General features: G+C 44.1%; 1 protein-coding gene across 10 annotated transcripts in view; it reads left to right on the top strand.

The window, feature by feature from the left end:
* GSE1 (Gse1 coiled-coil protein) overlaps positions 1-14,663 on the top strand; it is a 613,039-nt gene that overhangs the window by 559,728 nt on the left and 38,648 nt on the right. For all 10 annotated transcript variants that reach the window (XM_074201833.1, XM_074201842.1, XM_074201844.1 and 7 more), the window contains one exon: positions 5,665-5,864. In XM_074201833.1, the coding sequence (XP_074057934.1) occupies positions 5,665-5,864 (200 nt within the window). The remainder of the gene's footprint in view (positions 1-5,664; positions 5,865-14,663) is intronic.

The raw sequence follows: 14,663 nt of genomic DNA, 5'->3' as shown, positions 1-14,663 counted from the left end.
AGCATCTTTCCCATAGGAGTCATTGGCAGGAACATGACAGCAAATCCCTTATGAGATAACACCCCAAGGTTTCCCAGCTCCTCCATTGCCTCTGGACTTCAAGCTTTAGGGATACGTCTTAAGGACAGAAGTTGGATGACCTTTTTAGGATTTGGCCAATAACAGGGGAGTTCTGTATACACTGTTCTCTTGTAATTTTTTTTGTTTCTTGCTTTATGACATTTTGTCCTTGTGTATGTCTTGTCTTTCTCCATTTACATTGTCATTCCTTGAGGGCAAGGTCAGTGTGTCCCAATTCTTTTCTTTGTCCTCACTTGGGTGGTTGTTGGAAAGTGGCAGGGCCTCTAGGTTCAACCCCCCCCCCCAACATTGTCTTTGGCTGATTGTTACTTGCTTGAGGCCCGTCCCAGTTTGTTTTACAACAAGCTAAGGCATCTGAGGAAATGAACTGTGGGTTTAAGGGAAAGTAATGGGTGCTTGGCTGAGATTGGTAACTTTGGGGGAGAGACAGAGGGAGTAAATTGGAGCCACAAGACCTTCTTACATAATTATTGTGGTTCCTGGGCTGAATGGATGAAGTGTGAGGAATTCAGCCTTGCTGAGGCCTAAGCCTAGGGCCTTTAAACACCAGACCTCCCCTAAGGGCTTAAGAGACTGGGAAATGCTGCGTTGGCAGTGGTTCCCACATCCAGTTTCCTTGGAAGTCAAGATTATTCGAGCCAAATTCAAAGAGAATGAGGTGAGACCCCTACCTTGTACCTGAAGAGAAATGAAAGAAGGAAAGAGGAGGGATTGCTAAATGCATCTTTTGGCTTTCTACTCAATTCAAGTATTTGTTGAACGCCTGCCACATCAGGTCCTGGAGATAGAATAGAAAATAAAGCCTCCCTTTATCCTGAAGGAACTTAGAGTCTACTTAGGGGAAACTGTATATATATATATATATATATATAGACAATGATAGACAACCATGCAGAGAGGAAATACAAAGTAAGTCATTGGAAGAGTCAGCTCTAGGAAAGAATTAGCAGTTCAAGATCATTCAAGGTTATTGGAGCAGGAAGCCAGTAGGACATGGAAGTCACAGCAAGCAACAGTAGTCATCTTTGGGCTTCCTTAGTTACCGTTACCCCTCACCTCCCTCAAACTACTCTTTTTAGACAGGTAATCTGCTTTGGTTTCCTTTCCTTTCCTGCTTCTGAACTTCTCCCCCAAACCTCTTAGACCTTTCTTCCCTCTGAACAAAAACAACCTTTGACCACTTCTGAAGATGATGTAGCTTTCTTGAAGGAGGTGGAGTTTGTGGGACTTCTAGCTTTGAAGTCTTTCTGTACTGTTTTTCTTCATGGTTCTGTGATCATTGCATAATTATCCTTGGAATTCTGTTTGTTTCATTCTGCATCTGTTCATAAAAGTCTTCCCCAATTTTCTTCTTATTCTTTTTTTGGTAACTTTTATTTTTATTTTTTTTTAGGTTTTTGCTAGGCAATGGGGTTAAGTGGCTTGCCCAAGGCCACACAACTAGGTAATTATTAAGTGTCTGAGGACAGATTTGAACTCAGGGACTCCTGACTTCAGGGCCGGTGCTCTATCCACTGTGCCACCTAGCCACCCCCTTTGGTAACTTTTAAAATGTATTTTAACCTTAAATAAAAAATGAGAAAAAAAGGAAGAAATTATTGTCATCTATGCTGCAGAACATAAGAGAGGATCCAATATAAAACCATAAATTTCCATTTCATGAAAACTTATAATAAATGCTATACTTTCAAAGCTGCCCAACTTTGCTTCCTTGTTGGTTTTCTTTAGTTCTCTGCTGTGCATTTTCTACTTTTATTTTTTTTTCTCTTCCCTCTCCCCTCACCCTAAAGAAAGCTATACACACATATACACATTTTATATATAGATAGATAGTTATTTATGTACACAAATAAACACATGTATTTCTATATACATATAGATGTATAGCTATAGATATATAGATAGATAGTTTATAAAGTGTTTTCTACCTTCCCACACCCTCTGGGAGGTAGATGCTATTGTTATTTCCCTTTTTATAAATGAGGAAACTCAGGCTGAGGTTATTTACTTCAGCTATCAAGTATCTGAGGGTAGATTTGAACTCCAGTTTTTCTGACTTCAGTCTGGTATGCTATCTACTGAACTACCAAGCAGCCTTTATGGAAGTGTAGGTACAGATTTAGATTTAGACCTAAAAAGGATCTCTAAAAAACCATCAGTCAGTGAGCTGCCCAAGTTTAACCAACTAGTAAATGTGTGAGGCTGGAATTGAATTCAGATTTTCTTGATTCCAGGTCCAAAGCTCTATCCACCAGGACCACTCAGCTGCCTCCTTTATTTATCTTTTAAATAAATCTTTCCCTCTGCCTTAACCTTTTTTGCCCACATGTACCTTGAAGCAGTATTTCTGGTTCAAAGGTTACATGCAATTTAGTGACTGGATATAATTCCAAATTGTTTTCCAATACAATCAGACCAATCCACACCTTCACCAAGTATGTTCTTAAAGTTCTTTCTCCGTGTAGCATCTTTGCTGATGTTGTTTTAATTTGCATTTTTCTTTCTAAAGGCTTGTTGTATTCTTTCATGTGGTTGTTAGTAATTTGTGTGTCTTCTTTTGAAACCTGCCTGACCACTCATCTCTTGGGGAATGACTTTTTCGGATCTCTTCTGTGCTTCACCCATGATTCTTTAACCCCATTATTTCAGCTTCCCCATTGAAATCTGACTCTGTTCACTCCAGGTGACTTTCCAGTCCTTATCCTGGGAGAATTGAATCTCTTGGTCTTCACCTTAGTCCTGAGCCCAGTTGTTCCTTCCTATTGAATCACCATCTCTTCCCAGCTTTCTTACTGAACCGAGAAGTCCTAGAAAAAGAGCTTGATTGAAACCCATCCTGATTAAAATGTGGATAGTAAACTCATTGTTGCTAGAAATATCGAAGCAGGTGAAGGAACCTTCTGCTGAGGTATTGATTGAACCAGGTACCCTCTTCTTGGCTGGTGGAGTTTTGCCCTCTTCCAGCTCAAAAATTCTATAATACCGAGGAGTCTCTGTGAGAATGGCTTCCCCTCAGTCAAGTTTCCTTCTAAAGGATGGGTTGAAGGATTGAAGCTTGGAGTTGGAGAACCTTAACAAAATCTGAAATCTTATGAAAGATTCTTACTGTAATAGTCTTTACAAGATGATTTTCTGTCACTGACTAATAAGCTATCCTTAGTGAACATTATCTTTCCAGAATTCTTGGGAATTGAACAAGAGTGATACAAATATTTAGTTTTTGAATGATTCGTAGTATTCCTTAATCCTGTAAGCTCAGTCTTGAAATAGATGTTCCACCCCACCAAATGTATTTACTACAAGGTTGGAGGCAGCCACCCAAGCTTATCATACACTTCACCCCCAAATCCTCAAACTTTGTCCAGAGCACTTTATTAGAAGCAGGAATGTTTAAAAAGAAAACTGTAATGAAGGCATTATGTACAATGGTGGTGCAGATTTGGAGATAGCACTTCATGAGGGCAAGGGTAAGTGCTCAATTGGGGGAGGTGCCAGAAGCCACAAATAAAGATACTGCCCCCACCTCCCAGTGTCTCCCACAAAGGATTTTCCATCACTGGTTTCCTGTGTGACCAAGCTACCTGAGCCGAACAGGGGCATATTTAATAATAAATAAACTGCTAATAGATTTTGGAGGCTTTGAAACCCTGGAGCTGTAGTAGGCCCCATGGGCCATGGCCCATGGGCCCTTTAATCTCCAACTCTATTCCCCCTCTTTCCCTGAATTTCAGCTTAGTATAGCTAACTGCCTGCTGGGTGTCTGCCCTCAAATGCCCCCGTCACTTCAAACTCAACAGTATCTAAAATGAAACTGCTCATCTTGCCTCCTCCCTCCTGACTTTCCAATCTCTCTCTGTCATACCACCAAGTCAGCTCAAGTCTCAAAATTGCAGTATTATCTTCGACTTCTCTCCATTCCCTCTCCCACAAACACACACAGCTAATCAGTCACCAAGGTCTGTGAGTTCTTCTTTTGAAAACCTCTGGCATTTTACCTTATCTTCACCTGCATTGCTGTAATAAGTTTTCCTTCCTTGGCCGCTCCCTCCCCCAATTCCTCCACTTGTTCTCATCTTGCATGAAACCAGATTAAAAGGCCATTTTCATTTGGTCTTTCTTCCCTTGCCATCTTTGCCTCCTCATTTTTTAGGGCCCTGTGAAGCCTTGCCTTTTCCAATGGAGCCTTCCTGAACTGACCTTGTTTACAAAGCTCTCTGTTCTGTTTAGTGCTTAGATTTGTATATTGTAGATAGTCAATGATTACTTATTGGCCAAAGAGTTATGGATTATTTTGACAGTTTCCTACATTGCTTAGTTGTTCATCTTTGGAGACCCTACAGCACCTAAGACATCAAGATACAAACAATAGGCTTTCAGTGTAGGCAAACAAGACTTCCAGTCAGATGGAATTTTGGATCATTGAGTACAAGCCCACTTTTACAGAGCCAGGATTCTACTTTGGGTTCTCCCGCTCTTCTTTTCATGATATATCACTGTCCCCACTCTCCCTGATCTCATAAGTATCCGAGTATCCCTTTTTCCTCCTCCAGGACACAGTGTTTCATAGACTGGCAGAGTACTGACCTAGAATTAGAGATTTAGTCCTAGCAGGGTCCTTCAAAGCCATCAATCCAGTCCTCTTGTTCTACAGATGAGGAAACTGAGGCTTGAAGCAGTCTGATGACTTTGCCTTTTGAGGACACCAAATGAGTTGTTAGTAGAGCTGGGACTAGAAACCAGATCTGCCTCCTGAGTCCAGAGCTCTTCTTACAGTGTCTTTGGTTTTTTTCCTTTACTCTGTATTGAACAACTATAAGCAAATGCCCAAGTACACTAGGGGAAGACCTGAATACTGCTCTGAGTTGAACCCTCTTTGTAATATTAAGAACAATGGAAATTTTAAAGCTTGAAAACACTTTACGTATAGTTATTTTCTTTGATTTTCACAATGTGGTACAGGTGCCCTTGTTAACCCCATTTTACAGATGAAGAAACTGAATTTCCCAGAGTTAAGCAATTTGCCTAGGATCATGCAACTTACAAAAGTCTAAGGTCAGATTTGAACTTGAGACATCCTCATTCCAGGCCCCATGATCTAGCTACCTCCATGAAAGTATTGCTCAGGAGTACATATTTTTAGAACCATAAGGTATCTCGGGAGCTATGGAGAACAATCCCTACAAGAGGTGAAAGAGATAAGATGCCATTTCAGGAGGATCAGCAGAAGAACTTCAGTCCTGGAAGGGGATTTTGGAAATACTCTACTCATTCCCTCTCATTTTACAGATAAGGAAAGTAAAGTCGCCTGGTCCAGGGTTAAATAGCCAAAGTGGCAGAGCCTGATCTTGGTCCCAGGCTGTTTTGGCCCAATACAACTCCTTCCCTCATCCCTGTCCTACTCATCTCAGGCAGGAAAGTTAAAGATCTGTGTAGAAGGCTTTGTAATCTTTTAATCAGTTTTGTTGTTGAGATGGACAGCAGCCATGCTTTACCCTTGGTTTCTTGATATATCCATCCTAAACTCAATGATGCCATTTTGTTGTTTTTTCTACCCCTTGCTTCAGACTCTTTGTTTTCTTACAGGGTCTTCAATAAGCAGTGAGTCTTCCCCAGTCTCTTCTCCGGCTACCAATCACAGCTCTCCTGCTAGCACACCCAAGCGAGTGCCCATGGGACCCATCATTGTTCCTCCAGGGGGCCACAGCGTCCCCAGCACACCCCCAGTGGTCACCATTGCGCCAACGAAAACGGTCAATGGAGTTTGGAGAAGTGAGAGCCGACAGGTAAAGTGGCCATGTTCCAGCTTTCTTGTTGGAGTGAGTGAGTGAGTGAGTGTGTGTGTGTGTGTGTGTGTGTGTATGTATGTACACATCTCTCTTGGTTATATACTAGCTACTTGGGAACATGGCTGGTTCTAGGATCAGAATCCGAGATATTTGGGATAATGACAGCTTGCCTTCCCTCGAGGTCAGATCAAATCCATTTTTTTGCAAAGAGAAAACTATCTAATTTTTCAAGACCTGATGGAAAGAAAGAGTAGCTGACAAACTCACATAATACTAGTTCTATACATTTGTTGAGATTCCCCAAGTGCTTCCTATCGCAGTGGCCTTCAAATGACAATTGTGATAAAAAGTCAGTCACTGCTGAAGTGTCCTCTCCAACACACCCTACCAAGGGCCGGGCTTCATCCAACCATTCCCACAGCCTTGCTCTGTCTGCAAAATGGGTCTCAGCACTCATCCTTCCACCCCCCTCAGTCTTCCCCTTGCTACAGATATCCCTCCACCCTTGTGTACACACACACATACTGCAGTCTGGAGTGAAGCACTTCCTAATTAAGAACCATTGTTAGCAGTGATTCTCTCCTGGATTTTTATGACTGTTCCCGGAGGGATTACACTACTTGGAAATACTAATTAAACCGCAAAGAGAAATGGGGAGGGGTTTGAGGGAGGAAGAAAATTCACTGCTTCAAGTAATGCACAAAATTCCAACCTAAAACTCTCCATAGACATCTCCCCTGCATACTGCATCAATAAGCTGCTGGACCTGTCCATGCTTAAAGCATCTGGTGGTTGGATAGGTTTTACTGCAGATACTCGGTGGTGGTGATTTCAGTCTCGAGAAAGGGCTGCCTTTTGGGAGAGGAGCAAGCCCTCCCTGAATCTAGAGGAAGACCCCCAAATCCTAAATTCTCCAGCAGACTAGGAGTTACTCATTTGCTTTTTTCTTTTGCTTGGGTCTATTACCCCTCTGACTCAGTTCCCAAGGAGCCAGTGGTCACCATCTTCTGACCCCCAGTTCCCAAGGTACCAAAGGTCACCATCTTCTGACCCCCAGCTCCTAAAGGTCACCATCTCCTGATCCCTAGCTCCTAAGATACCAATGATCATCACCTACTGATTCTCAGCTCCCATGGAGCTAATGGTCATCATCTCATTAGTCTCTTCTAGGAATAACATTTGGAGAGAAAAAAAGTCTTTGTGAGGTCACAATGCAGAAATAAAAAGACTGTCTCATTTCAGGAGATATGGCATCTGCCAGAAATCTTGAATCTTTTTTTTTTAAATGTTCTGTCTGTCCCTTATTTGAGATTTTAAAAGAATTGGGGGGGTAGTCCCCATACTAGTTTCTGGTGCTTTTTCATTGACCACTGACTTTGGACTTATACTCTCACTTGGTCCTCCCAAAAGCCCTAGGTGACACGGGTGTCGTTTTCCAGATTAGGAGAGATCCCAAGCTCAGAGATCTGAGTGAGGACTGTCTTATAGTGGTTTTGGGGAAGATTGCAAAGGGTCTTGCTGCTTTGGGAGATGGAAAGCTCAGAACTTAAATTTTCATTTGGCTGTGCAGCTGAGTTTACATTTTTCCCTCACCTTAGTCCTCAGTTTGCTAATCTGCAAAGTGGGTTGATCTAAATTTCCAGAAATTCCTTCTAGCTCTAAACTTGTGATTCTGTGACTCCTTTTTTAGTCACTTGACAAATTCCCTTTAGAGTTAGAACATTGAAATCCAGTCTCATATCTATTTATCAGCTTTGTGATCCTGAGCAAGTCACTCCCAGTCACTCCAAGTCTCGGTTTTCTTCAACTGTAAAATGAGGATGATGCTCATAGCTCTTATCTCCTGTGGTTGCTATGTGAATCAAATGAGATCATAATTGTAATGCACTTTAAAATGTTATTACTTACACAGTATCTGGCAAATAAGAAATACTCCATAAATGAGATATTTGTACCACAGTGTCTGGTATATAGTAGGGGTTTAATAAATACTTTTTTCCCTTCTCTGGTGTGGGGGGAGATCTGTGGCTTCCTTGGAGTTGTGTTTGTTCTTTTATTTCCCCTCTTCTCCATCAGTTTCTATGTGCGGTCCTCTGAGCCTTGTCTTTTTTACCATATGCAGTGAAGATGGAGGGCTGCAATTTCCCTGCCCTCCTTCTGGGACTTGGCCCTGGCTCTCGCCTCCCACTGCGGGGGATTGAGCACCCCTTGTCCCTGCTCAGTTCTTCCTCTGACGTGGGAGTCCCTTTGCAGACACAGAGGATGGAGGACATCTGTCTCCCTGCTCTCCCTCCCTGCTCCCCAATTCAGCAGATGCCCGGACCCGCTGTCTTCAGTCACACGGGTCCAGGAGCGCTCATAAATATTCCCCTCATGGAGCCTGAAGTGCTGGGTGACTCATACGCACCGCACGCCATCGCTCTCCTCGGAGAGTCCTTACTGCCTCAGAAATATTTAGTAACCCCAGAGAAAGGGCCGTGATATATCTGCTTCCAGCAATTTACCACCACAGCGGTTAATGAAACACTGAGGCCACCAGGGAAAGCTATAAGGATTCGGGAACTGGATTAATAGATGATGTATGGCCCATCAAGTCGAGCACAAAGACGCAATTGAGAATTTAATCCTTTTGCAGGGAGGGGGAAGAAAAGATGGGGAGGGGGAATAATGGAAGGGGGGCACAGTTAAAAGAAGAGGCAGGCACGAAGCAAAGAAGAATAACTTCATAAAGTTATGGGGAATGAGTCATTAAAGGGGCCCTGACGTTGGATGGTGAAATAAGTGGGGAATCGGTGGAGTCGATCCATCACCAGGGCCCTTCGTGGGGGTTACCGATATTTCCAAGGTAATAGGAAGGCTGTGGAGGGACAGATTAAATGAAGACTAGTCTATTTTAAACCTAATAGGGCATGTCCTGCGTTCTGACTGGGGGAAATTATTCACTAATCACCAGGGAATGACTGATTTTTCTCTCCCTCCAATGGGGCCCCCCTCCCCCTCCCCTTCTTTCATCATTGCAGCTGCACTTCCAGCCGCTGCTCAAAAATAAATAAATAAATAGCAGCCCCCACAGATGCGACTTTTTTAGAAAGGGTCCAAACAGCGCTCCCCCCCCACAACCCCCCAGTTAAGACACTGAACCTTTTGAAACCAGCCTGTCTGGGGGAGGGAGTGAATGGGGGAGGGTTGGATGCGGCAGCAACTTCTTGGGCTGCCAGCCCCGGTCCTTGGGTATGTGGTGCCACTGGTCTCTGGTGGGGATCTTAGGGCTGTCACCCCCCCACCCATACAGGCCCTCTCCATCCTGCTAAGCTTTGTTGACCCAGTTCACTGTTGGCCCTCTATGAAGTTGGCTGGTCTCCAGATGGGAGATGAGAGGACAGAATTATTCTTTCATTGTCTGTGTGTGTGTGTGATGTGTGATGTTGTTTGTTTCCCCAACCCCCACCATGTCTTCCACCCCCACCCTCTTTAGCTCCTTCTATTTGAAACTCTGAGACCCGGATGGTACCATCTGCCCCCCGCATCCTTCAGGGCCACCGCTCTGAAAACTAGCCAACCACAGGATGATTTTTTTTCCCCCTCAGAATTTCTGCGCAAGCTCTGTGGGCCCAGGAGAATCCTGTTCCTCTCTCTCTCTCTCTTCTCCAGCAAAGTCCTCCACCATCCCCCACCCCTGTGAGTGGAGGTACCAAGGTCATCCCTGGGTCTGTTCTATCCAGCTTGGCCTGCTTATTAATTAATCAAGCCATTATTTGTTGCAAATCAGAGCCGACAGAGGAGATAATGGGATTCCTCTTATTGGTTCAGCCAGAGAGTTTAGAACACATGGCCCCTGTGGCTGGAGGAGAGCCCTCCCTCCTTCAAGGGGTCTGGCATCTTTAATCAGAGATAACGGAGAAGGTTCTGGCTTGCCCTTATCTCGCCCCCAGCTACAGTCCTGGAGCCAAGTAGCAAATCTGGGTTTACCTGCCTTGGCAGGGCCCGGCACACCATGGATTCTGAGCCCCTCCCCTTTCATCTCCCTTCAGACCCCAGGCCAGAAGGAAAGGAAGCCTTGCTTCCAGCCCAGAGCTCAAAAAAACAAGTATGATGAATGTTTTTGTTTTTTTTTAAAGGAGGCAGGCAGGAGGGCCCAGTACAGAGGCCAGGATTTCCACAGGGTCTTCTTCCCTGTTTGCCTTGGATGGGATACTGGAGTAACCTGTTTGGTTTATGGTATTTCTCAAAAGGCTTTATCCTTCAGGTTCCTCAGGCACCTGCATCCTCTGAAAAACAGAGCTGCCTAGAAGTATAAAGGCAGGTAATAAATGAACCTATCACACACACACACACACACACACACACACACACACACACACACACCTCTCTTCCTGCTCTTTTCCTCCAAGCCTGTTGGAAAACAGCCAACCCACCAAAGTATTCTGAACAGAAACCCCTTCTCCCTTCCCCAGTTCCATTTCCTCTCCACAGAAGGATCATTTCAAGTCACCTCTGCACCTTTCTTTTCTTTGGATCAAGATCATCTTTGGACTTGGGATTGATAGGGATACTGCTCCTTCTCATTCTGCCTTTGACTCTCTGACTTTTATTCAAAGTTGTCGTCCCTTCTCTATAAAATGAGAAGAGAGCTGGATTTGAAATTTGAAGTCTGGGTTCAAATTCAGACTCTTGTTATTACCTATCACTGTGGGCAAATCTCATCCACTGTGCTTTAGAGACCCCCTAGGATTGATTTTTCCTTTTCCTTCCCTTCTCCTAGCCCCTGGAAAAAAATTCTTCTAATAAATACACTGTCAGGCCAAAAAAAAATTTCTGTATTGACCATATCCAAGAAATTCTTACACCTGAGTTCATCACTTCCCCTTTGGGAGATGGGTAGTATACTTCATTATCAGCTCCCTGGAATCATAGCTCAGGATACTAAGATTCAGAGCTAGAAGAAACTTAATAGTATCATTTTGTAGACAAAAGGACCATCACCTCATGGAGACCTAAGGGACATGTCCAAGGTGATACAGCTAATAATTATCTAGCTAATCCAGGATTGGAACCTAGCTCTTTGGAGTTCAAATCCAGAACTCTCCATTCTACTGTGTTGGACTATTTGATTTTAAAGCATTTTTTTCTAAATTTTTCTTTTTTAGTTCCAAATTCTCTCCTTTTCACCTCCTGCCCACTGAGAAGGCAGGAAATATAGATCTTTTATTAAGTCAAAACAGTTTGCTTGTCTTAAATGAAATAGTCTGCATTAGTTTTGTCATCCATTCTAGCCATAAAATATTCAGTGATCACCCTCCTTTCAGGGAAGACCTAGCCTTCTGGAAGGGTACATCAAGGGAATCTCCTTTTTTTCCAGCCCACCTCCATAGTCTTTGCTGCTCTCCCATTTGGTCTTTCTTGACCTTTCGTGGGCATTGAGATCATTATCCCATGAAGAAACCTTATGGAAGGGGTCAGAGGGCTCACAGAGGGCATGAGAGCAAGGGGGTCTGGGGCATGGTAGGGGTGGCCCAATGCTGTGCTCAGAGAGTGAACAGATGTTCCTCATTAAAAATTCCAATCACTGGGTCCCATCTCTTTCAATTAATTATAACCGATGTATCTTCTGGAGAGATTATGAAGTCTTGAGGAGCTATCAGCGGCTTGCTGAATGTTTGTTGTGGTCGTGTTTAGTAAATACACTTGACTGATGAAGGCGATTCTCCCAGTGGCACAGCACAGCCTGGCACCGGGCTGCTTAAATCTTATCTGCTACGTGTTCCAAGATGTCACTGTCTGGTGATATGAAGATGGATGGTCTGCCTGAAGAAGGGCGGCCTGTGCAGTAATGATGTGCTCGTTCCCTCTGCCAGCCAGCCCCCCCCCACTACCCAGGCATGTGTGAGAACACTCTCTCCTCTCCTCCCTTCTCTCTCTCCCTCTACCTCTCCTCCCCTTTCCCCTCTCCTTCCCTCTTTCCCTCTCTCATTCCCTCTCCTTTTCTCTTCCTCCTCCCTTCTCTCTCTTTCCCTTTTTCTTCCTCTCTCCCTGACAATCTCTGCCACTCTTGCCCCCCTTCTCTTCTCTCCCTCTATGTCTCCATCTTTGAACCTCCCCCATTTCTTTCTCTCTCTTCCACCCAACCCCAGAAGTTTAAGATTGAGGCATCAAGAAGGGACTCTCTGTTCCAGGGAAGACTGCTTTCCCCCTTCCAGATATACCAGTCATCTGCTGTCAGGCAGGAGAGGGAAGGGGGAACCCCAGGGAGTCCAGGACAGCAACCAGAACCCATTTGCCCCAGCTAGCTAGCTCTTCATCACCAAGATCTAGAGGAGCCTCGGATACACCCTCCTCTTCCTCCGCTCCTTGCCCCTTGCCCTCTTAGACACTGAGTTCCTTGGGACTCTAATGTCTGCTTTAGACCTGGATCCACTCAACATTTAGCACTGTCAGAGCTAAAGGAAGTAGGCAGATTAAATAGGACATGCTTTGTGGATGCCCAAGAGTTTTCCAAGAGACTCTTAATTTTAAAAAAAATGAAATTAGGGGCCAGCTAGGTAGCACAATAGATAGAGTATTGCCTTGGAGTCAAGAGGGCCTGAGTTCAAATCCAGTCTCAGACACTTAATAATTACCTAGCTGACCTTGGGCAAGTCACTTAACCCCACTGCCTTGCAACCCCCCCCCTAAAATATGTAAAAAATTAAATTAAAAAAATTTAAAATTTAAAATTAAAAAATTAAAAAAATATCCTATTGCGTTGCCTCTCTCAATATCACCTGTGCCTCAAGCTATGTGCACCATAGAGTTCATATTGGAGCCAGAAGGAAATAACTGTGTCCATCCTATCCTATGTACTGGCTGGGATAGAATACAAAGAAGGGTAAGCCATAGTCCCTGCCCTTGTGGTTTTCACAGACTAGCTGCTCAGTCAGACTCCAGGCAAATACCTGGACCCAAAGAGGTGTCACCTGTGGAGTTGAAGGCTCACTTGTGAGGAGCAGAAGGCTGGCTTCTGGTCAGGGTCAGTCTTCTGCAGTCTCCCATTCAGAGAGAGGAAAGGAAAGGCAAGGCAAGTTTGTGATTTGTTCATACATACACAAAGGTAATTCACAATGGAATGATAGCTAACATAGCACCAAGAGGTTTGCATTATTTCTTTAAACAGACTCGCATTGATCCTCAAAACATCCCTCTGTAGGTGCTGCTTTTGTTATTACCATATCACAAATGAGAAAACTGAGGCTCAGTGGTTAAAGGGTTTGCCTATGTCACAGCAAGCACCAGGCAGGATTAAAACCCAAGCCTTCCTGCCAAGTCCAGGTTTCTTCCCACTCTGCCACCCATATTCATCCCACCACCATGTTACTTTCTCCTCCCTCTTTGGCCCAAACTTTACCCTTAGCTTCTCCCAGAGTTGAGATCAGAGCTTCCATTTGTCTCCAGTCTCAAGATTCTTCTTCTGTTTAGTCTCTACAAATATGCCCAAAGCTCCCCCTCCCCTCTGATCCCCTCCTCTCCCCCTGAATGGGAGACTGCAGAGGACCGACCCTGAGCCGAAGTCAGTCTTCTGCTTCTCATCAGTGACCCTTCAAGTCCAATGATGACACCTCTTTGGGTTCAGATACTTGCAGCAGAAGCTCCCATCATCATTCATTCTCATTCTCTCTCTGTCTCTCTCTCTGTCTCTCTCTCTCTCCGTCTCTCTCTCTCTCCGTCTCTCTCTCTCTCCCTCCCCCTCTCTCTCCTAATATTATTGTTAGTCATAGTAGTAGTAGTAGAAAAAGTAAGAAGTCCCATGATTGAAGTGCAAACATTACATCATTTGCTCCTGTATTCTTGAGAGACAGGGCCAAGATTATGGTCCTCATTTGGCGGATGAAGAAACTAAGGGCCTGGAGTGAAGTGGGTTACCCTGTATCACAGGTGTGAAATTTCAGAGCCACTGGAGAGCAGTTCTTATTACCTCTAAATCCCATGTCTTTCCCACTATACCATTGACTCTACAAGAGTTGGGGCCCCAGAGTGAGGGGAAAGAGAAGCAGAACCGAAATAGAATTAGATTAGAATCTGCCTTAACTTCCAGTGATTTGGAACACCCTAGTGAGTGTTGGAAATGGATGGCAGGGGAGTAGTGCTTTTCCCTATAGGGCAAGAGAGGGATTATATCTTATAGTTTAGTAGAATATCTATCAGAACTTTCCCCAAGGATGTCTAGCAGCTATTGGGAAGAAAGTTGGGTACCTGTTAGAATCAGCCCCCTTGGATAGAACAACTCTCCCACTACCAGGAACCTTTTTCCTGATCCCAGACAGAAGAATTCTGTTCTTAGCCTCAGGATGAATCACTCCTTAGAGAAGAACAGGCATGAAAAGTGACTAAGGCAGATTTCTTTTCTTGTGGGCTTCTCTCTCCTGAAATGTGGGTGAAGGTTCCTTTTCTCCTAATATTTAAATCAACAGCTAGCATATCTAGCGTAACAGACTTCAATGCTCATTGACTTGACTAATAATATGTGAGTGAAGATTTGAAAGGCAAACCAAACAGATGAGGACAGTTTATAGAGAGGAAGTGGACAGAAGGGCCTAAGCTTGTCCTACTGTTTTTGAAATGAGCTAGAAAGCATTTAGGGAAGGCTAATGGGGGTGGTTAGGAAAGACAGAACTATTTATATAAAGTCCCATTCATAAAAGATGCACTTATGGGGGGGATATGATTCAGCTGCGTCCACATTGATCTGCCTGCAAGCGTCTGTCCCAAAGTCTATCGGGCAATCTTTTGTGTAGGAGGAAATAAATACCTCAAATTTCTAAA

The sequence above is a fragment of the Macrotis lagotis genome, chromosome 1 (genome assembly GCF_037893015.1).
Source record: "Macrotis lagotis isolate mMagLag1 chromosome 1, bilby.v1.9.chrom.fasta, whole genome shotgun sequence".
NCBI classification, from domain to species: Eukaryota; Metazoa; Chordata; class Mammalia; order Peramelemorphia; family Peramelidae; genus Macrotis; species Macrotis lagotis.
Note: the sequence above shows the minus strand (reverse complement) of the source record. Positions and strands in the feature narration are given on the sequence as shown.